At 34.7% G+C, this 25,237-nt stretch overlaps 1 protein-coding gene across 1 annotated transcript in view; it reads left to right on the forward strand.

Moving 5' to 3' along the window:
• The window catches only part of FBXO11 (F-box protein 11), a 100,644-nt gene that overhangs the window by 58,793 nt on the left and 16,614 nt on the right, over positions 1-25,237 (forward strand). Inside the window, exons 2-11 of the mRNA XM_057558404.1 lie at positions 16,751-16,878; positions 17,021-17,105; positions 17,538-17,682; positions 19,677-19,806; positions 20,631-20,714; positions 20,795-20,927; positions 22,046-22,152; positions 22,239-22,350; positions 22,433-22,539; positions 22,619-22,756. Coding sequence (XP_057414387.1) covers positions 16,751-16,878; positions 17,021-17,105; positions 17,538-17,682; positions 19,677-19,806; positions 20,631-20,714; positions 20,795-20,927; positions 22,046-22,152; positions 22,239-22,350; positions 22,433-22,539; positions 22,619-22,756 — 1,169 coding nt within the window. The remainder of the gene's footprint in view (positions 1-16,750; positions 16,879-17,020; positions 17,106-17,537; positions 17,683-19,676; positions 19,807-20,630; positions 20,715-20,794; positions 20,928-22,045; positions 22,153-22,238; positions 22,351-22,432; positions 22,540-22,618; positions 22,757-25,237) is intronic.

The following is a 25,237-nucleotide window of genomic DNA, read 5'->3' on the forward strand; positions in this document are numbered from 1 at the left end:
TTTGCTCTACAGAGGTAACATTTTTTTTTCCCACCGTGTGGCTTGTGGGATCTTAGTTCCCCAACCAGGGCTCGAACCCTGAACCCCTGCACGGAGTCCTAACCACTGAACTGCCAGGGAATTCCCCAGAAATAACATCTTATTTTATATTCATAGTCTCTAATTGTCCCGTGTGACATGGTGGTGCTCTGGTACAGCGAGACAGACACACACACACACACACACACACACACACACACACACACACACACACACACACACACACACACAGTTTTGCTCATTAATTGCCATGTATGTCTTTTCTCTCCAAACAAATGGCATGTTCTTGTTGACTGGGACAATTTATATACTGATTTTGTAGTCTTTAAATAACAGTTCTGCCTGCACAATTAGGTATGAAGACTTGGAAATCTGATGCCTTAATTAAGAGAATTGTGTGCAGAGTAAAAATAGATGGATCCTGAGCAGTGAACTTTGAGTAATTGGATGAATTTCTGTGCATAAATAGCATGAGGTTTATTTTGGCTGCTCAAAGCTTATCCTGCTTTGTCTCTATCAAATTTAAACATTGCTTGTTGATTTGTGCTATGATGGTTTACTTACAGCATTCCCTCCACCCACCTCATCCCAATATAACTTTAAACGACATACTTAAAGTTTAACTTTATTTTTCCTTAACTATGGACAGTATCTGTAGACTCTCTCCTTTGTAAGATGAGAATATTAATGGCTCTACATTTTCATTATCAAGGTTGATAACATTTATCATATTGTTAATGGAATATTATTGATTTGTATGTAGGTTGATTCTAGAAGTTGAAAAATAATAAGTGTTCAACTTATTATACTTACGGGGATATTTTCTCTGTCGAGCCAAGCATATGCTAGATTCTGTTTCTTTCTCTACTACCTGATATATTCTTAGGCCACGCAAAAGAAATCATGCCTAACTGTTCTGATGGATTCTTTTTTATATTTCACCTATTGCCTTTATCACGTCCTCAATTTTTTCTAAGCTCCCTACTATCTAACCTATTAATTTCCCCCTTTTCCAGGAAATTTCATTCCTGTAGCTCTTTGGAGCCCTGGTCCAATCTATACTTGGTTTCTTTGGGCCTCCTTCACACCCTTTACCTTAGACTATCTTCCCTTTGTTGCTTTTCTGTGATGACCTCATTAATTGCTGCATCCCAGGTCTTCCCCTTTCTGGGTTTACTCCCTGCTTCAGTTGAAATATGTCCTCAAGTAAGTTCCTGTACAGGAGAAAAACTTTGTAAGTCTCTGCATGTCTGGAAATTTCTTTATTCTACCTTCACTCTTATTTGGTAGTTTGATGAGACTTTGACTTACTTTTACTGATCTGCAGTGAATGCCATTGTTTTTCAGATCCACATATCACTGTTGTCCTTTGTTTTGTACTTGCATTTTCAGAGTTCAAAGCTTCTCTGAGGTTTTGAGAGAACTTGACAGTTCCCTCCTCTTGTAGCCTCTAACATGCTTTACTAGGCAGTAGCTTCCTCTACTTTGCTTCACTAGTCAACATTCCTTTATTTTTGTGTCTTCTAGAAATCCATTGAAATCTCGTGTATTGATGGCTTTATCCTGTTCTCTTTGTTGTAAGGGTTTTATATCTTTTTATTTCCCTACTAATAATGTGAAGGAGTCCTGGAGATAAAATGAGTCTACCTATACTGTCCTTTTCCCCTAGGTTTTTATTTTTTAAAGTTTGGAATTGAAATATACTTAGAAAGTAACTTGAACATTAGATCCCTAACAATTACATTATAGTGACTTTGCTATGCCAGAAAGTGATTTCTGATTTCATGTTGTGTTTTATAGGTAATAGTAGTATGTATACATGTAGCTTTCCAGTGGATAATGGCAAAAACGTCAGCAGGGAAGAGCGACTGAGCCATATGTTTTGAGGCTTTTTTGGGGTTTTTTTTCCTATTCTTACTACCACCACCCTAATCCGGGGCTTTCTGATTTGTTGCCATTATTGAAGGAGTCTTTTTATTGTGCCCTATTGCTGCTTTAGCCACCTCTTAACAAAAGTTTTTATAAATGCTACAACACTAATTTAAAATTTTCCATGTTTTCTTAACAGAATAAAGACCGAACCCTTTACCTTGGCATTCAAGGACTTTTCTTTGTTTGGTCCCAGTAGTTCTCAAAGTGTCATCCCTTTCCCAGCAGTAGCATCCCTGGGAACTTGTTAGCAATGTAAATTCAAATCCCCCTCCCCTCTGTCTGATTCAGAAACACTGGGAGTACAGCTCAACAAGGTGTTTTAACAAGACCACCACATGATTCTGATGCTGAAGTTTGAGGACTGCTGGTCTAGTCCATCCCTTTTCATTTTGCAGGCAAAGAATTGAAGTATAGAGAGAGAGGTTAATTGGCTTGTCCAAACTCATACAACTAGGTAGAGTTTTCTTTCTAATACTCTATACTTGACTTTTTATGAGTTGCAATCAGAAAGCAGTCCGAGACGGGAAAGTTGGAAAGGCTTTATAGAGAATGAGGGACTTGACAGAACACTGAACTATTACCTTATGTAAGTAGAAACAAAAGAGATGGATATTGTAAGCAAGAAGACCACATGAATAAAGGCATGAAGATAAAAACATACAGTTGACCCTTAAACAGGTTTGAACTGCATGTGTCCATTTATACGTGGTTTTTTTTAAAATAGTAAATACTACAGTACTACACGATTTGTGGTTGGTTGAACCCACAGATCAGGAACTGCCAATGTGGAGGGCCGACTGTAAGTTATAGGTGGATTTTCAACCTTGCAAGGAGGATCAGTGCCCCTAACCCCATGTGTTCCAGGGTCAAATGGGTATATAAACATATTCTGAGAACAAAATAGACAAGTTGGACTCATAATCAGTAGGTCTCCTTTATAGGAATATAGAGAATAATGTATGTAAAACAGTGATCATAGTGCCTGGCATATTGATAAAATGTTAGCTGCACTTTGTTGTTGTTGGGCTGGTATTGTTGGTTGTATTATTGATATTGTTGTTGTTGTTAGGAAGGTAGTATGGAACAGAAGTTAAGACTGGGTTCCTGAATCAAATCCCAGCCCTAACACTTACTGACTTTTTGACTTCTAGAAAGTTACTTTCTCTAAACCTCAGTTTCCACATTTCTAAAATGGGAATAATAGTATCAACCTTATAGGATAGTAGTAATGATGAAATAATGTTTGTTGATGACGTGCCTGCTTCATAATAGGTACTTTAATAAAAGTCTAGTTATTTATTATTTAACTAATAACTATTATTACTTCCTAGCTTGGTAAGTCATCTTGTTTGACTCTGAATGACATAAAGCTTTGTCAAAAATCATCCGTCCTGAAAGGGTAAATTGTTGTCATGATTAAAACAGTTCACAAATATGACCAAGAAAAAAAAAGGAAACTTTAAATAAGAGGGGACTGGTTAAATAAATTTAACAAGGGACTGATTACATAAATTATGGAACATTTTTATTCTGTAGCCGTTGGAAAACATGTTTCAGAAAGAAATTTTGTGACCTGTATCATGAACTATATGTTCATGATAAATGCTCATGATATAATGAAAATAAAAAAGCAAAATACAAACAGTGCATACAGTGTTTCAGTTATGTAATTTGTATAGAGAAAAAATAACTTGAATATTCTAAAATATTAATGGTAATAAACTCTGGGTGATGAGATTTTAGTAACTTTTTCCTTTTGTGTTTTTCTTTATTGTTCACATTTTCTAAGTGAACTTTTTAAAAATTAGAATATAGTTGATGTACAATGTTACATAAGTTTCAGGTGTACAACATAGTGATTCACAATTTTTAAAGGTTATATTCCATTTATAGTTATTATAAAATATTGGCTATATTCCCTGTGTTGTACTGTATATCCTTGTAGCTTATTTTATACATGGTAGTTTATACCTCTTAAACCCTCACCCTTATCTTGCCCCTCCCCCCTTCCCTCTCCCCACTGGTAACCATTACTTCTCTGTATCTAAGTATGTTTCTTTTTTATTATATTCACTAGTTTGTTTTATTTTTTAGATTCCACATATAAGTGATATCATACAGTATTTTTCTTCCTCTGACTCATTTCACTTAGCATAATACCCTCCAAGTCCATCCATGTTGTTACAGATGGCAAGATTTCATTCTTTTTTATGGCTCAGTAGTATTCCATTGTGTGTGTGTGTGTGTGTGTGTGTGTGTGTGTGTGTGTACACGATATCTTCTTTATACATTTATCTGTCAGACACTTAGGTTGTTTCCATGTCTTGGCAATTGTGAACATTTTTATAATTAGGGAAAAAATTGTGACACATACTTTAAATTTGTGCCAGGATCATTGGAATAATATTATAGCCTCCTAAAATGAAATGATCAGTATTCATTTTTATCAGTGGTCAGCCTTGGCATTTGTGGATTTCACATTGTGTTTTCTACTAGTCAAGAACTATTCTAATCACTCATCGTGAGAAATATTTTGTGATAAGAATCATTATTTCTACATTTTAAAGGTTTTTTTGAAGATTGAATTGGATAATATAATAAAGGCCTCTAACTAGAATTTGAAATATATTTTGAGTGCATCTTGCTAACTTTCAGCATCCCATCTCAATTATGATAATAGCTAACATTGGAATGTTATCTCTGCCAGGGACTGTGTTAAGTATTAATCTTCACAAAAATTTTATGAGGTACGCACCATTATCTCCATTTTATAGATGCACTGAAAATCAAACAGGTTAAGGAACCTTTCCAAGATTTCACAACCACTAAGCCAGTATTCTAACAAAGAGCTAAACAATCTTTCCAGAGCCTGTATTCATAAACATTGTGCTATGCCGTCAAATATGTAAAATAAAATATCAAAATGTTATTGATATTTACAATACAAAAAGATCTAAGGAGATACTCATTATGAAAATAAAGGGTCTGATGTATATGTTGTGGTATTTTTATATAAAGTGTTAACTCATTAACACTTCGAATAAAATAAGACATGAAAAATTATGATTTCATTTTTAAAAATTCTTTAACATTTCCAAAAGTATATGTTTCATTTCATGGTATTCTTTTATATGCTAATATACTCCTAGTGATAAGTATATCCAATAGTATTTCACATGACTAATGTGTATTTAGATAGCACAGTGGTAAAGAGTATGGGGCTCTGGAGCTAGACTGAGTTCACATTCTGCCTCTGCTTCTTAATATTTTGTGGCCTTGGGCAAGATATTTAACCTCTGTGTGCCTAGTTTTCTCATCTGTAAAATAGGAATAATAATATGTTCCTCAAAGAGTTGATATAAGGATTCAGTGAGTTAATTCATATAGAAAACACTTGAAATAATAGTGCCTGCATGTGGAAGTTTTCAGTGTTGGGTACACTAGTTTGTAATAGTACTATTACTATTCCATTTACTCTCATTATCATCATCTGTATTGATTATATAATAAGCTTTTTTGAGACATCCATGTTACATTTTGTGAAAACAAATAAAAACATTGTACTTGGAGTCCACTGAGCTAAAAATTATTTTGCTACCACTTACCAGCTTTCTAACCTTCAGCATTTCACTGAACCTTAGTGGGCCTCAGATGACCACTAATAATATCTTTCCTGTCATCTGATCTTTTGATCTGTAAAATATTGCTAGAAATCATGCAGTCTCAGAACTGTGGTCTAACTATGGAACTGTGAAAGAAAGAGAACTGATGATGCTTAGTCTCTCGGTCCATTTTCCTTCTTTCATTTAAGTAGTTTGTTGTGTGAATTTACAACAAAGGTTAAGCATTTAATGCTTGTAAGAATATAATAGCCTTATTCTCATTTTGACCTTCATACTTTACTCTCCTGGCTTTCACTACTCCTTTTCTATAAAACTAAACTAATAAAAGGCATTTCTAAAATTGTCTAAATTTCATGTGAAAATAAAACTAGGGACAGGCTAAATTGTTTCCTTTTAAGCTGTGTGCATATGGTGATTTTTGTGTCCTATTTTATACTTTACTAACACCTCGTGTGCTTTTAGTATGGCACTTATTATATTGCTTCAGTTATTTGTTTACATGTCTAGCTTCCCTACTAGATCAAGTCCCTCAATGGCAGATTTTTATATTCATAGTGACTAGCAAATAGATGAAAATTAATAGCTTTTAATTAATGACTCATATGAGTCTTATGTTAGCCTTAGAATTAGGTTTGTCTTAATTATTGATTTGGGACCATGGTCATTCTGATCTTGAATTAATGATGCACTTGATATTCTTGTCGTATCAGCTTCTACTTTGGATGTAATGATACTTTTGAATTATGTTGTTTTCCAATTGAACTTTAAAAATACTTAAAATTTATGAAAGTTACTTTAAAGTAGTTTTTCTTGTTTGATAAAATTGAAAAGAGTGATTGTATTTTATGAATTTTGTCACGTTAGGAAATATTGAAAATGCAAAACTGGAGGTAAGATACGAGAATAGAAGAAAGAGTTTTAAAATGTTCCATCTGGGGGGGGGTGCTGTTCAATACTCCTTTCCCTGAAAGCAGTGGGAGAAAATGTCTTAGGAGAACAAAATGTGATATGTAACAGGAAAGAATGAAAATAAAGCTAAGCTACTCCCAAAGGATATTAATCCTTGAATTAGTAGTTGTCAGTTGATTTTCTTTTATTTTTTATCAAGCTAGAGTATGAATTCTTGTCAATTCAGGACCCACAGATACATTTTTATATATACGGTAATGATAATTTTGACATTGCTAACTATCCACTTACATCATATGGCTAATTCTCAAGAGTTGGATGACACATCTGCCATGAAACACCAGTATTGTACCATATATAAATAATGACAGCTAATCTACACTTTCTGAATCTTCACTCCTACCAGAGTATATTTTCAGAGTGGCAAAATTCTCTAAATTTTTATCTCCAACCCAAATCACTCACTGGAGCCTGAGATCAATGTATTTAGTTTTGTTGAGAGTCTCCACGTGAATGTCCCACAGCTTCTTCAAAACTCAAAGTCCAAACCTGGGGACTTCCCTGGTGGCACAGTGGTTAAGAACCTGCCTGCCAATGCAGGGGACACAGGTTCAAGCCCTGGCCTGGGAAGATCCCACATGCTGCAGAACAACTAAGCCCATGCGCCGCAACTACTGAGGCTGCGCTCTAGAGCCCGTGAGCCACAACTGCTGAGCCCACGTGCTGCAACTACTGAAGCCCACACACCTAGAGCCCCTGCTCTGCAACAAGAGAAGCTGCTGCAAATAGAAACCCACACACCGGAACGAAGAATAGCCCCTGCTCGCCACAACTAGAGAAAGCCTGCGCACAGCAACGAAGACCCAACGCAGCAAAACAAAACAAAACATTTTCTCATTAAAAAGAAAAATCCCAACCTTTTTTGTTCCCTCCACATCCCTGTCTTACCTACAAAGGCTCCTTCCTTATTAGTACATGGCACCACCATCCATTGGATTGCCCAGATCAATATTATTCTTGGCACCATCCTCTCCTCCACCCAGCCCATATCCGTTCAGTCACCAAGTTTTACGAATTTACCTTGTGAATATATCTCAAATCTATTCAGTTCTTTCATTTTTATTACCATAGTTCAAGCTATGGTCATCTCTCCATTGTATTACTCCATAGTTTCCTAATTGGCCTCTTGCCACCAGTGCCATCCAATTATCTATCTATACATTGTTCAGGTAATCTCCCTAAAACACAAATCAGAACATGTCACTGTTCTATATTTAAAACCCTTTAGTGGCTAGCCTTGGCCTTCAAGATAAAATCTAAATTCTTTAAAGTGTTTGTAGCACCCTTCGTAATCTGGACCCTGCTATGTGATACAGCTGTACGGACCAACGTGCAGTTCTTTGAGACTTCTGGAGGTGAGCACCTTCAGGTCTTCACAAACACTATTCCTTCTGCTTAACTAACTCCCAGTAGTTATCATCTCACCTTGGACCTTCTTCAAGAAACCTTCACTAATACCCCAGCATCATACCCTAACATCATCTAAGATTGGATTAGATATTCTTGTGTGTTCCCATAGTACCTTCCGCTTATCCTTTTTACAGCGTATGACATACTGTATTATTATTGCCTGCTTAGTTATTTATGTCTCGTCTAAGCTCTTGGAGGGTAAGTACAATATTCTGTTTGGTTGCTCTGTTTTACCGGTACCTCACATAGTGCATGGCACATTCATTCATTTATTCTTTTTTTTTTTTTGACTGCGTTGGGTCTTCGTTGCATGCAGGCTTTCTCTACTTGTGGCGAACGGGGGCTACTCTGTTGCGGAGCACAGGCTTCAGTAGTTGCGGCGTGTGGGCTCAGTTGCTTAGTTGCTCTGTGGCATGTGGATCTTCCCAGATCAGGGATTGAACCCGTGTTCCCTGCATTGGCAGCCAGATTCTTAACCACTGTGCCACCAGCGAAGTCCCATTCATTTATTCTTTACTCATTCAGCAAATATTTGTTGAACATACTTTCTCTCAGAATGAAGAGTGGTCTAAATTTCTTCTGTTGAAATGAAGCCTTGTTTGAGTTTTCAGTAGTTCTTTATAATATCAAAGATGTGGCTTCTAAAGACTATTATTCAGTGGTCAAATATATTTTCTCTGACCAGTCTTAGATAATCCCTATAGTTCATGTTGTGGTGAAAATTCAGCAGAATTATGTGTGTGTGTGTGTGTGTGTGTGTGTGTGTATGTATGTGTATAAATAATAACTGAATATGTTAATGGAAGTATAGAACAGTATCCTGAATAGTTAAATTTTTTAGAGTTTGTAACTATATAAAATACAATTATAAATATCTGATTATCGCAAGTCAGACTTTTAAAAAGCAGTTTTTTATAATAGCTTTACTTCTGGGCTCCCTCCCTTAAAATATTTAAGTTTTTAAAGTAAAATATTTAAGTTTTAAGTAAAATATTTAAATTAAAATGCATTTAAGATAAATTTTTGTCTTGATTTCATTTTATTCATGGATTTTTTTAGTAGTTGGAAAAAAGCTGTGGTAGTTCCCAACTGTGTTAGAAACAGTTGTCAAGTGTGGTTCTTTACACTGTGAGACTGGGAGCTGTTTCTAAACACACAGTTACTAGCACAGATTTGCCTAAGTTTCCAATCTGATCAGTGGCTATGGGTAAGTAATGTGGAACTCATATAGTATTTGTGGGGGGAAAAACTTCTGGAAATTAAATTCCATAAACTACCCTTTATCTTTAGGTTAGTCTTTAAACCTAAAGTGTATAGACTTTAAACCCCAGCCAATCAATAGTATAATTTTTTGTACATCTTTGAGATAGTTAAAAAGGTATGTAAAAATTAAGGTATTCTGCTTAAGGTGTATAGACTTAAGTCTCTTCTTTTGTTGAAGTGCATCTTAATATAAATTTTCAGTGCTATTTAATATCAAAGATTTCAAAGATTATTTTTTAGTTAAATAAGCATGCTTTTTCTCCAGAAGCCTTTATTTATTCCTGTGGTTCCTATTGATAGTGAAGACTCTAGTATATTTATATAGGATTTATAGTAAAATCTAAAAATTATAAAATAAATTTTGACATTATTTATATGTGGGTATAGCATCCCTTTAAACTGCATGATACTATTTATCCTTTAAGAGAACTGATAAGAATTTAATAAAACTGTATGTATGTGTGTGTACTATCCAATTAGGGTAGCCATTAGCCACATGGGGCTGTTGAGCACTTGAAGTATGGCTTATCTGAATTTGAGGCATACTGTAAGTATTAAAAACACAGAGCTTTAGTATGAAAAAAGAGAATGTAAAATATCTCATAATTTTATATTGATTACATGTTGAGATAATAAATTTTACCTAAGTGGGTTAAATTTATATTAAAATTAATTTCACTGATATTTTTTTAATATAGCTACTAGAAAATTGGATCACATGCTGTTTCTATTGGGCATCACTGGTCAAGAACTTTTTTTCTAATTGTTTTTCTAATTGAAAACTACATTTTCTGTAAGTTATGGTTGAAATTGAACATTTTTGGTATTGAGAGTTATTTTTTATTAGTCTTAGATTACAATTTGACATTTGAATACTGGTATTCCAATGTTAGATATAAAAGTAAAAGCTATAAAGTTAAAAAAATTTTAACAAAATATTATTTTGAGGTCTTGTTTTTAGACTTTGTTGTTAGAACAATACCATAACCAGTCCTTCATGATTTCTTGGTTCCCGGATTGGACACAGTTTGGCAGCTATCATAGATCTTTACTTTAGTCATTGTATAATTTATTTAACATTTTTTTGTTTGCTTCATATGTGCCAAATCTATCATAATTTCAGGAGGGAACAAAAAATAATGGATATGCATGTAAATGAGTTTGCAGAGTTGGAGGTAGGAAGAAGTGAAGCAGTTCCTGTCTGGCTTTTTATTTTCTGTAAAGTAGTATGTAAGGTCATCTTAGTCTACCACTAGTGGTGGTTTCTGGGGAAAACTCCTTGAATTGAGTAAAATTAAAGAGTTCTTGATGGATAAGAATCAACATCTATTCAGCTGTTATTGGGCACTAAGCTGAACATGGAGGAAAAATATAAAATAGGGACCTTGCCCTCAGAGCTTAAATTTTGTTAGGAAAATAACAGTGTATGCCAAAAAAGTAAAAAAACAGATAAGGCAGCTGTGATAAGGTAAAGAATATATGGTGTATATACAGTACTATAGGAGTTCAAAAGATGAAGAGAACACTAGTGACTAGAGATTGTTCTTTGCGTGTGTGTTTTGGGTTTTTGTTTCTTCTAAGCTTTCTCCTTTTGCTTCTTATTTAAAATAGTAGCCAAGTGATCTTTCCAGTATGACCCCTTTGTAAAAATACCTTCTGGCGCTGTATGTAATTTTCAGAACAGTCAGTGGTAATTTATTATGAGAGCTGTATAGAATTTAGCACAGATTCTTTATCTCAGCACAAGTAAGAGTTTAATACAGTTACTTTAGAACTGAGCTTTGAGTGCTTTAGAACAGGACAGTGTTCTGAATAAGAAGTTGAGGTTACTGTGGCATTACATGATTCAAATCATGTAACTTCATGTATTTATTTGGTGTGAACTTCAGCTTGCACCTGAATTAACAAGCACCTTCTCTTTCCTGTTATTACCTCTGCATTCCTTACTTTTCAGTCCTTAATATTTGCTGTGTTGATGGTGAAAAGGAAAGATGGTGGTGTCTGGGTGGGTATCTAATAGTAAGATCTATAGATTTTAAACAGGAGTGGGATTAGAGGGAGGGCTGTATAGGGTGAAAAGTTTGAGGATGTTCTTTTGAGTGTTGTAGAAACTGACTACTAGCTGCACGATAAACCAAGATGATAGAAGTATCACCCGCACGTTTATACACACTGCAAACATAGAGAAGTGTAACGCAAAACTAAATGCATGGCTAAACTCTGAGGAAGGAAAGAAGAGAAGGAAATTCCCAGGTGCCAGGTATGAAAGAAATCAAATCAAAACCTTAAGTGGGAACTGGTGCTGCTGTATAAAATAGTACAGGCCCCTTTTGGTCCTGGATATATGTCCTAAGAAGTCTGGGGTGGAATTTTAGTGGAGAATGGAGATTGGGCCTTATCAAAATAGAGCTAGCTCTGAGACCCAGGCATGCAGCCTAGAACCTGAAAGAGCTTTCCTAATTGTACATAGATTTTTTTAAAGTGACCAATGATAGAACAATCTAAATGAGAATATAAAATAAGTGTGTATGAAATGATTAAAAGGATAAAAAAAGGAAATGAAGCATGATGAAGTAACAGGCCAATATGAAAAAGAAACAGACTCGAAAAAGAAAATCAAATCACATTCAGAAATGAAAAATATAATCTTGGAATTTGGCTTTAGATGGATTAAATAGCATATTAGATATTCTTGCTTGGCTGAAAAGGAAAGAAATATAGCAATAAATGGTTAAGAAGAACTAAATCTAAAATATAATGACCCAAAAGTAAAAAGTTGAAAATACAGGATTGGCAAAATGCTAAGCTGATACAAAACAAGACAAAAAGCTCTTAGAAAAATATCAGGCAAAAACAGATTTTAAAGGCAAAAGTATTATTAAGGATAAAGAGAGCCATTGCATAATGATGGAAAGGAATAATTCACTAGGAAGAAATAATAATCTTGAACCTTTATGTCCAAGTAATATTATGTCAAAGTATATAAAGCAAAATTTTACATACTAAAAATGGACTACCTACAGGTAGTGGGAAATTTTAACACATTTCCTTCAGAAGCCGACAGATAAATCAGACCACTGCTACCACCACCCTCCAACAAAAGTGAAGGCATAGAATATTTGATCAATACAGTTAACAAACTTGATATTTTAGATGTGTTTAAACTTTACTCTCAAAAAATAGAATGTAGATGTTCCTTTCAATCACACATGAAACGTAGAAATTAACCACATATTAAACTACAGTGGGATGACTGACAAATACCCAAGCATATAACACCGGCTATATTTTCTGACTACAGCATAGTACATAGAAAACTTACTAGGTTTTCCAGGTTTCATTTGAATAATATTTAAATGGAATAATAATAGCTAAAACACTTATTGAACACAGTGTGAGCCAGGCATACTGCTGAGTGTTTTGCACATGTTATTCTATTTAAACACTTTCAGCATCCCAGTGAATTATAAGATAGTGTTACCATCTTTACTAGTGAGAATATTTAGGTGTAAAAATGTTTATCTGCCTAGGACTTCCCTGGCAGTCCGGTGGTTAAGACTCCGAGCTTCCACTGTAGGGGGTGTGGGTTCTATCCCTGGTTGGGGAACTAAGATCTGGAATGCTGCAGGGTGTGGCCAAAAAATTGATTTATTGATTGATTTTTAAAAGTTTATCTGTCCAAGGTCTGCGGTTGGGATAAAACCTGTTTTTAAATACACTGTTACAACCCCCCATCTTTTAAAAACACCTTTATTATCAGAAAATATAGCCAGATAGAGAGGCTCACATAAAACAAATATATAGTTTATTGAATTATTGTTAAGGTTGGTATTGTAATACCAATAGATCAAGAAGTAGAACTTTACCAGCCACTGCAGAAGCCTTTTATGTGCCCCATTCCTTCCCCACAAAAAGCATTTTTATGATAATCATTTTCTGGCTTTTTTCTTTGTAATTTTAATACTGTAGTGTATATTTTTAAACAGTATGCTTTAGTTTTGCTTATTTTTCCCCCATTTTTTCCCATATAATTTGTCGAAGAAACTGGTATAGTTTGATCTTTTAGAATTTTTAACAGGTTTGATCAATTTGAGATTTGATGGTTTTGGCAAAATTTTGTAGGTGGTGGTGTGTTCTTTCATCAGGAGATATATAATATCTGGTGGTTTCTCTTTTTGTGATATTAGAAGTATTGATACTCAGTGGTTAAATCCATTAACTCTTTAGAGATTGCAGATTTTTATTTTTTCTAATTTTATTATTTCTTCTTCATTTATTGCTGGAATGTTTCTGTAAAGAAGCTTCCCCTCATCTAATACTTAGTTACCTGGTAGTTTAGTTTATATAAGAGAGGAAGAGTAAATGTTTTGTTATTTCCTGTTGTATAACAGTTTTCAAAATGATGAGTTGCTTTTCACTAGCATCTTTCAAAGTAACCTTTTTCCCCCCTTTTTTTAAGTGTCATAAACTCACAGATTTAAATATATTTCTTTTGGTTCTTTTCAGTTATTCTTACTGATGCTCAAATTGTCCCATCTTTGGCTAGTGGGAGCTTCTTCAAGTTGGCTCTCTTCCATCATGGAGTTTATATTTTAGTAAATATATGCATGTATAAGCATATGTATATGTATTGCCTTGAAATACACACATATACTAAACACATTGTTTTGTATACTTTGGGTTTTATACTTCCTGTATATTGGAAATAGTTCCTTATCTGTTCTGTATAGAACTGCTTTATATTTTGTAATGGCCACATCGACAGTATAGCTATACTATAGCTTTTTAACAAATACTTACTGATGAACATTTTGATTGTTACCCAGCAGTATTATAAACAGTACTGCAGTGAATATCCTGGTACTTACTACTTTGCCCATGTGTGTGAATATAGCTGCAGAATCAATTCCCAGAAATGGAATTGTTGAGTAGTAATAGCTATTGTCAAATTGCTCTCCTTAAAGCAATTAAGAATTGTTTTTTTGCCTCATGCTATCCTTTGATATGTAATACTAGTATGTGATCAAACTTTTTTATGTATATAAATTTATTTCTTTATTTTTGGCTGCATTGGGTCTTCGTTGCTACATGTGGGCTTTCTCTAGTTGCGGCGAGCGGGGGCTGCTCTTCGTTACGGTGCGCGAGCTTCGCATTGCAGTGGCTTCTCTTGTTGTGGGAGCATGGGCTCTAGGTGCGTGGGCTTCAGTAGTTGTGGCACGCAGGCTCAGTAGTTGTGGCGCACAGACTTAGTTGCTCCAAGGCGTGTGGGATCTTCCCGGACCAGGGCTCGAACCAAGGGGATTCTTAACCACTGCGCCACCAGGGAAGTACTGTGATCAAACTTTTTGATCTTTGATAATCTGCTTTGATTAAAAAAATCTCATTATAGTTTTTATTAGTATTTCATTTGTATTTCCTAAATTATGAATTGTCTGTTCGTGTCCTTGGTCCAATTTTCTATTGAATTGTTAGCCTTTTCCATATTGATTTGTAGCACTCAGATATAATAAGGAAATTACCCTTTCGTGACATGTGTTGCACATATTTTTTCCTAATTGTGTTGCTTCTTTTGACTATGTTTATGGTTTTCATTTTCCAAGAAGAATTTTTAAATGTTAAAATATTACTCAGATTTATTAGTTCATTTTTAACAATCCAAACTTAGGAAAGAGTTTAGAAGTACAGTACAAAGAAGTGTGGGTTTTTTTTTCTCCCTGAACCCTTCAAGAATAAGTTCCCAGCCTTTGTCCTGTCACCTCCTAATACTTTAGTGTGTATTTCCTACAAACAAGGATATTCCCTTAAATAACCATACTACACCTATTAAAATCAGAAAGTTAACATTCACACGTTACTGTCTTTAGACCCCCGTTCAAGTTTCACTAATTGAATGAATTATTTCACTATTGTATTAATAACAACCTTTTAGCAAAAGGATCCAGTTCAGAACCACATGTTGCATTGAGTTGACATATCTTTTCAGTATCCTTCAATCTGGAACAGTTCCTCAGGCTTTCCTTGACTTTCATAACTGACAGTTTGAAGATTATTCAAAACAAATTAGAACAAGAATTTGTTCTAATGTTTCCTCATAATTAGATTTAGGTTATGCATCTTTGTCAGGAATATCATAGAAGTGATTCTGTGATCTTGTATGCTATCAGGTGACACACGGTTTCAGTTTGTCCTATGAATGATGATGTTCACTTTGATCCCTTAATTAAGACAGCATCTGATTGGCATCTCTACTGTAGAGTAATGGTTTTTCCCTTTCTACTTAATCAGTATTTTGTGGGGGAGGTACTTTAAACATCCCCTTGTCAAACTTTCCATTTATTCATTTATTTGTAGTAGAATGAATTTATGGGTTGTTGTCCATTCAGTGGGTTATAATCCCTTTACTATCATGAGTTTTGGTACTTCAGCATGATTTTGCTAGTGGGTGGCCATTCAGGCTGACTTCAATGTTCTTTTGACATGTCCTCATTACTGAGCACTTTCTTGTTTCTGCCACAAGATACTCCAGGCTCATTCTGTATTTCCCTCAACCTAGAATCAGCCATTTCTCCAAGGAGCCCTTACTCCTTTTATAGAGAAGTATTCAGAAGCAAAGATCCAAATGCTAGTCATGCTCATTGCTGTTGGAGTGGCATTGCTTCCAGGCTTTGTCAGTGAACAGAGCTAAGGAATATACACGTGTATAATCCACACATTTCCAAACATCTGTATCTATACATATTTCTATATCTATCTATCTTTTAAAAACAATGAGTTCACATTGATAATTCCAATATAACACCGTAAGATTTACTCTAGCTTTCTCTTTTTTTATATTTTAACTCTTCTCTTTCAGAAGCCTGGCTTCCATTTGATCAGTCCCTCTGTTGTTTGTTACCAAGCTTCCAGTTCCACCATCCCCTCTCCTGTGCAATGCCCTTCTCTCCCTTCTCTGGCTCTGACTCTCCATTCCAGGCCACCTTCCCCCACATGGACTTCCTTCTTAACCCCTCTTGAGCTCCAACACTGTATGCCAGACCACCCTCTGCATGGATGCCCTTTTTATCCTACTTGGTATCTGATACCCTATTCTGAACTATCCCTCTCTTTTGACACCTTTCTCACCCCACTTGGACTCTAACCTTGCAGTACTCACGTGTACTCACTCGTCACGTGAACATCCTCCTCACCTTTTTTTTGAATGCCTTCCAATTTTGTGTCATACCTTGAAAGAGCTTCTCCACTTTAACATTATAAAAAATAATTTTGTTTTCTTCTAGTGATTTTGTTTATTTATATTGTATGTAAGCATATGGTCTATTGTGGAATTTATTTTGAAGTAAGAAATGAAGTAGAAATCCAGCACTTCTCAGATGGTTATCCAGTTGGCTGGAATTTTGTATAAAAACTGTATCTCCCCCCAAAAAAATTTATAAAGATTTTTAAAAGTTACTGAATCCATAGAACTTTTTCTTAAAAATGGGTGACATTTTTCATATTGTTTTTGTTTATAACAGATGATGATGTACCTGCAGATATGGTTGCAGAAGAATCAGGTCCTGGTGCACAAAATAGTCCATACCAACTTCGTAGGAAAACTCTTTTGCCAAAAAGAACAGCGTGTCCTACAAAGAGCAGTATGGAGGTAAGTTCAATGTAACTGCTTTTTTGTGTGTGTAATGAAGGAATTGTTAGGAAACAAACAGAAAGGGGACCGTCATCATTTTTTAGAAGTAATGATTATGGTAAAAATATTTGCTTAACTAGTTTTCATTTTGTTTTTAAAGGGTGCTTCAACTTCAACTACAGAAAACTTTTTTGGTCATCGTGCAAAACGTGCCAGAGTCTCTGGAAAATCACAAGATCTATCAGGTATTTCCTATGGGAAAGCTAAGAAATAGGGTCAAATAATTTTTATTTTTTGATGCCAAAAAAATAAAATCAAATTAAATGTAGTTTATTTGTACATTTGAGATTGAGAAAGTGATTATTACAGAATAAACATGAGAACCGTCACCTTCTCCATCTCTGACTGTAATTGTTGTATAAAAATCCTTTTTGTATATTTAGTGTAACCAGTTTTTGAAATTGTGCATACTAGCTAGCTAAAAGAAAGAATACTGTCAAGTCAAGATAAAAGAAAATAAATGTGTGTCATCTATGAAAGCAAATGCTTATAAAATGATTGTCGTCAAAAAATAAAAGCTTTCATTAGACAAAATGGAAATTGTGCTCTTTAAATAATGAGAAAGTCTTTGCTAGCATGATAGATTGTTTATATTCTGTTTGTTAATCTCTTTATAGCAGCACCTGCTGAACAGTATCTTCAGGAGAAACTGCCAGATGAAGTGGTTCTAAAAATCTTCTCTTACTTGCTGGAACAGGATCTTTGTAGAGCAGCTTGTGTGTGTAAACGCTTCAGTGAACTTGCTAATGATCCAATTTTGTGGTAAGTGAAAATTTATTTCTTATTATCTTGAGATATATTACTTGCTGCCCAAAATGCTGAAGATGGTAGGAAAGTTGGAGTGTGAGTTGATGGTTACAGTTAAATAGTCAGAAGAAAATTAGAATGCTTATAAATTCCAAGTTACCTGTTTATCACAAATGTTGGTTGTCAGTCCAGGCAGTGTTTTTTGTTTTGTTTTTTTAAAATATATTTTTAATAAATTTATTTACTTTTATTTATTTTGGCTGCGTTGGGTCTTCGTTGCTGTGTGCGGGCTTTCTCTAGTTGCGGCGAGCGGGGGCTGCTCTTCGTTGTGATGTGCAGGCTTCTTACTGCGGTGGCTTCTCTTGTTGCGGAGCACGGGCTCTAGGTGCGCAGGCTTCAGTAGTTGTGGCTCGCGGGCTCTAGAGCGCAGGCCCAGTAGTTGTGGCACACGGGCTTAGTTGCTCCGCAGCATGTGGGATCTTCCTGGACCAGGGCTCGAACCCGTGTCCCCTGCATTGGCAGGTGGATTCTTAACCACTGCGCCACCAGGGAAGCCTGGCAGTGTTTTTAAAACAATAAAAGAAGTACTTTTTCTGCTACTTGTCAGTTAAAAGCAACAGTGATTATGGGAAATGTTTTTCATTCCATTGCTTTTTAGAAACAGTACGAAGTCTAATTTAAAACAGCTAATTAATTAAATCTGATAGTTAGGTAAGACTGTAGATTTTGTATATCACTTTTGGAAAATAGTTTGGACATTTGTATTTTTGAACCATAAAATAGGCATACCCTGGGACTTCCCTAGTGGTGCAGTGGTTAAGAATCCTCCTGCCAATTCAGAGGACACAGGTTCGATCCCTGGTCCAGGAAGATCCCACATGCTGCGGAGCACCTAAGCCTGTGTGCCACAACTACTGAGCCTGTGCTCTAGAGCCCGCGAGCCACAACTACTGAAGCCCACGCGCCTAGAACCGGTGCTCTGCAGCAAGAGAAGCCACTGTGATGAGAAGCCCGTGCACCACAACAGAGAGTAGCCCCCACTCACTGCAACTAGAGAAAGCTCGCACACAGCAACGAAGACCCAATGCAGCCAAAAAAAAAAAAAAAAAAAATGCATGCCCTTTGACCCAGCAATTCCACTTCTGAAAATTTGTTTACCCTATTTATAAATTTTTCATAATAGCATAGTTAGTGAGGGGAAATTAGAAATAATGGAAAAGTCTAGCAGTAAGGGATGGAACTAAAAGTAAACAATGTAATGTCTACTTAGAGGGTTGTGATATAGTCATTAACAGTGATTTTTACAGCTTTTAATAACATGGGAAGATGCTATGTTATAAAAAGTAAAAAGCAGAATACAAAATTTTATGTGTTACAGTCACAACTGTTACAAGTGAAAATATCTGTACCTAAAAGGACTGTAAGGAAATACAGTAAACTGTTTAATAGTGAATATATTGAAAATACAGGTTATCTCTGTTATCTCTTTATACTTTTCTGTATTTTACAACAGCTTATATGTATTACTTCTATGATGCTAAAAATAAGGTACACCTTAAATTTAAGAAAAAATTATATTTGTGTTAGAAAGGAAAAAGAGAACGAAGAGCAGAAGAAGAAACATTTTGCTTTGTACAAGAAGTTACAATAGTTACTATCACTCCATTTCTAAGATTTGATGGTTCTTGATAGGACATAAATGAAGCATCATCATTATTTTTCATCATTATTTAAAATAATCCTTTTAAAGTGAAACTGTATGTGGCTTTTACAGTAGGGGTGGCTTTTATTTTCCCCTGACTAAACAGTCAGATTTTAAAGAATTGACACTTATTCTTTTGGGTGGACTGTTTTTTATATGCAGTTACATTGTTTTAGACAAAATTTTTATTTTTACATTTAAAATTCTGCTTTTTCATATTCTTATAAGTTTTTGAGGCCTCAAATAATTTTTATAGTTGTTTAAAGGACATTTTATGAAGAAATCTTTCATTCCTTTCCCCCTTCAGGAAACGATTATACATGGAAGTATTTGAATATACCCGCCCTATGATGCATCCTGAACCTGGCAAATTCTACCAGATTAATCCAGAAGAATATGAACATCCAAATCCTTGGAAAGAGAGTTTCCAGCAGTTGGTATGAAGTATAAGTGGAAAACACTGATTTATATTATATATTTTAAATAAAAGTTCCTTTTTAAAAATTTAAACTCAAGAATAGGTTTCAAGGGAGCTCCCTGGCAGTCCAGTGGTTAGGACTCCACGCTTTCACTGCTGAGGGCCCGGGTTCAGTCCCTGGTCAGGGAACTAAGATCCCAGAAGACTCGTGGCACCGCAAAAAAAAAAAAGAATAGGTCTCAAGCCAGTGGACATTTATCAACCAACAAAAAAGTCAACAATTCTTTTCACTACTGACATATTTATTAATCATTTAAACAGTAGCAGTAAGTATCAGTAGCCTGAGAGCAGTTATACTTTCTCTGGATCTGTTTGAACTTATATTTAAATTATTACTGTTGAGTAGTTATTTAAAGTTTCACATTTAGCTTAATTTTCATATGGTCCTTTACGAATGGTTCCCAGCTGGGGGTGATTTTACTCCACAGGGGATGTTTGGCAATGTCTGGAGACATTTTTGGTTGTCACAGCTGGAGAAGAGACTGCTACTGATACCTGGTGGTTAGAGTCCAGGGATGCTACTAAACATCCTACACAGGATAGCCCTCACAACAAAGAACTGTCTGTTCCAGCTTGAAAAACCATGTCCTATTTACTGGATATTACTGAGTCATAAACTGTTCTAGATTTTACATTGCAACATGCAACAGAAAATTTGTTGGACTGATAATTGTTTTTGATAATTAATGAAAAATTCATATAGTACTAAATTAATTTAGACTATAGTATTTATGTTAGTAGTCAGTATTTGTTTTTGTGTTTTTGGTTTTTTTGATGTTTTAGTATAAAGGTGCGCATGTAAAGCCAGGATTTGCTGAACATTTCTACAGTAACCCTGCAAGATACAAAGGAAGAGAAAATATGTTGGTATGTTTGATTTGTCTTTTTCTAATATTTAAAATGATGATCTTACAGTTCTATACTGACTTTTTTTTTTTTTTTTTTAGTATTACGATACAATTGAAGATGCTCTTGGTGGGGTACAAGAAGCTCATTTTGATGGACTTATCTTTGTTCATTCTGGAATATATACTGATGAATGGATATATATTGAATCTCCAATCACCATGATTGGTGCAGGTATGTGTAAATGCATTGTCATTAGAATTTTAATATTTTATTTACATGATGGGTTTTTAAAATGCTAGTTACTTAAAATCCAGATGAACCTTGATAATATCTTAATTGTAGGAAAAAATACAAAATATCATGTATATTTTATATGATGGAAATGAAAACTTTAGAGTTCAGAAATTATAAATGTACCTGTTTCTTTTTGGGGGGATGTGTGTATTTCTTGATGTCAGTACTTTGTCCAGCTGCTTTAGTTGTTCATTAAGGAGAGAAAAATATTGGTTAATTTTATCTTTTATTTGAAAATACAGAGGATAATGTTTTTATTGCTGTATTTTTAATGAAACAAATGTACTTTTAAAATACTTTCTGTACTGTTTCAAAGCTGTTTTTACGGTCAGGTTTCTAAGAAGAAATGTAGTATTTGTTGAGCACTGATCAGTTATTTGAAGATTTATGGTATATCTGATTTTTTTAAGGATACTGTAGTACGAGACCATTTTAAGATAGCTAGTTAATTGTTACTAGTTAATGAAATTTGCATTTACTGCTCTTTCTTCTTCCCTCCCCCATTTCCACCTCAAAGAAAAGTAGGAGAGAGTATAGAAAATTTTGCCTACTGATTTCCATTACTTTCCAAATCAAGGCCAGTATTGGAAATAAGTCTAAATAAAGAAGTTTCTCTCTTTCTCTCCCTGCTCATCATCCCTTTCTTTCTTCTCCCTGAGCCTTGTTTTCTGGTGCTGCTGGTTGTGATTTGGTTTCCACAAGAAACCCACTTTTTAATATGCCATTGCATTTGATACTAAATACTATTTGTAGTTGAATCTTATTAGAAGTATTACTATACATGGATTTGTGTATAATGGTACTCAGATAATGTCCATGTTAAGTATGACTGCCTGTATGAAGGCCAATGAAACATAGTTATCTATCTACTCAATACTAATGTTCTTTAAAAGTTCCCTCTCCAAAAAAAGTACCCAATTTAAAAGCCGTAAAAAGGGCAGTACTGAATTATTAGTTTTATGGCAGAGTATTTTTACTGATTAAAAAAGTAATTTTTAAATGTCCATTTTATCTGTCTGATAAAGGTAATATGCTTTAAAATATTTTCTTCATAGCACCTGGAAAAGTAGCAGACAAAGTTATAATTGAAAACACTAGAGATTCAACCTTCGTTTTTATGGAAGGTTCCGAGGATGCTTATGTTGGCTATATGACAATAAGGGTAAGGCATTTTTTAATTTTTAAGTATGTATGTGGAAATCATTAAGGCAGTGGTTGTTTATTTCAAACAAAATTTCTACTTTTCAGTTTAACCCTGATGACAAATCTGCTCAACACCACAATGCACACCACTGCTTAGAGATTACAGTAAATTGTAGCCCTATTATTGATCACTGTATCATCCGAAGTACATGTACAGGTTAGTGTTCCCGTTACGTTTTATTATAAAATGAGTCACTGTGTTGCCCAGTAGGTTTTTAAATAAATTATTTTTCTTACAGTTGGCTCTGCAGTATGTGTTAGTGGTCAAGGAGCATGTCCCACTATCAAGCACTGTAACATCAGTGACTGTGAAAATGTTGGACTTTATATAACAGATCATGCACAGGTATTTTTTAATTTTGTGGGTTTTTTTCTTTTTTCTTTTTTCAGCTCTACTAATGTTTATTTCTGGTTAATTGTTGTAGGGAATATATGAAGATAATGAAATTTCCAATAATGCTTTAGCTGGGATTTGGGTTAAAAATCATGGAAACCCAATTATTAGACGGAATCATATTCATCATGGACGTGACGTTGGTGTGTTCACATTTGATCATGGCATGGTAAGAACATTTATTCTTAATAGAAAAACTGATGTCATATCAGTTAAAATTTCAAATAGGTGTCAGCATTTTATCATCATCAGACTGCTGAATTGAAAAGTGTAGGTTTAAAAGAAGATTTCAGCATTATATTCTAAAGTCAGTATGCAGTATCAATTCTATAAATTCTTGACTCTAACATTATATACATGTATGGAAGATGGAGTCCTTAGGGAATTGATGTGATCTTTGAGGGGAGTAAGGTCTAAACCAGTATTTCTCAAATGTAACTGTGCATAAAAATCACCCAGATACAGTAAATCAGAATTTTTAAGGACGGGGCCCAGGATATGCATTTTTTAATAAGCACCATAAGTGAGTTTAACGCAGGTTGTTTGTAGACTACACTTGGAGAAACAATAGTTTCATCATTAGTTTGACTTCCATTTCATTCCTCTTAAAAATTTTTTTAACTGGTAGAACTTTAATAAGAAATACAGTGATGATAATATATCAGTTCTAAAATTCTTATGCAGCAGTTAATTAGGCATCTTTATATGGATGATATTATGTTTTAGTTACTACTATGTCATTTTACACAATTTTATAGAGACATGACTTTTTGAGCTCTCTTAGGCCAAAAGTAATGTTCTTGGGTGCCTATTCAGGTATTCTTTTCATTTAATGTCTAATTTTTATTTTTTTGCCGCTCTGCACAGCTTGTGGGATCTCAGTTACCCCACTAAGGACTGAACCCGGGCCCTCATCAGTGAGAGCACAGTGTCCTAACCACTGGACCTCCAGGGAATTCCCTAATGTCTAATTTTTGTTGAAGTAATTTTCAAGTCCTAGTACAGCATTGGCAACGTTTTTTGTTAAGAAGTCAGAGCTAGGAGAGGAGGTTTGACGTGGTGACAAACAAGGGTATGGTGAAGTTTTATTGCTATTATATGATATTAATCACGCAACTTTGGAACGTTGAATTGACATATACAAATCGTCAGTTAGCGAAGGAAATTTTTTATTTTCATTTTTTGCGTCTGAAACCCTAATGTAGAACTCTTTTTTTAAAAACTGAACTAGACCATGAAGAGTACCCTTTTATCAAGTTCTGATTAGATGTAAATAGTTTCAGACCGTCCAGCTTATTATATTCCTGGGGTAACCGTAACCTGAGAAAAACAGTTCACTTAAAACTCAGGCTGTAATTTGGGCCTGTAGATAAGAAAGCACAGTGGAGATGACCACTTGCCCTTCTCCAGCTAGAATTTAAAAATTGACATTTTTTTGCAAATTGTAGCTCTTTTTTCCAAGGAGTGGGGAAGAGGGGAGTTTGGGAATTGGGGTGTCTGGGCAAAGGTATGGAGGTTATCAAAACATAAGAGTCTTGAGAATCTGCCTCCCCACCCCTTTGAGGGCCGCCCGCATTGGCAATAATTCTTTAAAAAAATTTTTTTTTATTTTTAATTAATTTACTTTTTGGCCACATTGTGTGGCATGCAGGATCTTAGTTCCCCAGCCAGGGATTGAACCTGTGCCCCCTGCATTGGGAGCACAGAGTCTTAACCACTGGACCACCAGAGAAGTTCTGACAATAATTCTTAAGTGGAATTCTAAATGGAGCTTGCATTTTTGTAATGGAACTATACTATGCTAATATTTCTTTGCCTGTGTTGCCTTTAGACTTTACCCCAGAGTTACCTACAATTCAAGTATCATATTTATGCATGCCTCTGGTCTCATTCACAAATGATTTGAGGTACCAAAATAACTTTAACCTGAGTAAATTTCCGCATTTTTAAAAGACCTAATGCTGATGGTCAGTTACTAAAATTCATTATAATAATTTACTGTTCACACCCCCCCAATACAGTTTACTTTTTATAGATTTAGGTTTATAAATTTTATAACTTTTTTAAAAAGCAAATCTTAGCCAGTCCTGTAGATATATATATATATTAAGGATTGATGAAGAGATTTGTAAGGTATTATAGATTTATAAAGGAAGGATGGAAATAAAGCATATCTTGGGCCTCTCTCATCTGTTTTAGTATTGTGATACAATCCTTTAAAATCCTTTGGTAGAATGTTCTTTCATTCCAAGTATTCTTTGTGTCGGCTGCCCATGATTGGTAGGATGACATCACTAAGGTTAACCTTTTAAAGTTTGACTTTGTTTTTTATAGAATTTCAGAGAACATCAGAATAAACATTTAAACTAGTTTCTGTACTGTTCTCTATCTTTATATATATTCATATTTATTGTTTGTTCTCTGAAATTGTCTTTCCTTTTCCTTGTCTATGACCTACTTAGAATTTAAACTCCTGTATTGGCAAGAATGAATCATGAAACAATTTTTACTTTTTTTATTTTAAAGAAATTAATGTTTTTGTTAAAATATTACATGCCCAGTGTAAAAGACATCCCTAGAATTTTAAAGGGTATGACTAGAGTTTGTCATTGTTAACTGCATGTTTAAACTTTGAATACAGTGTGAACTC

This window comes from Balaenoptera acutorostrata, chromosome 12, assembly GCF_949987535.1.
Source record: "Balaenoptera acutorostrata chromosome 12, mBalAcu1.1, whole genome shotgun sequence".
In the NCBI taxonomy this organism is placed as follows: Eukaryota; Metazoa; Chordata; class Mammalia; order Artiodactyla; family Balaenopteridae; genus Balaenoptera; species Balaenoptera acutorostrata.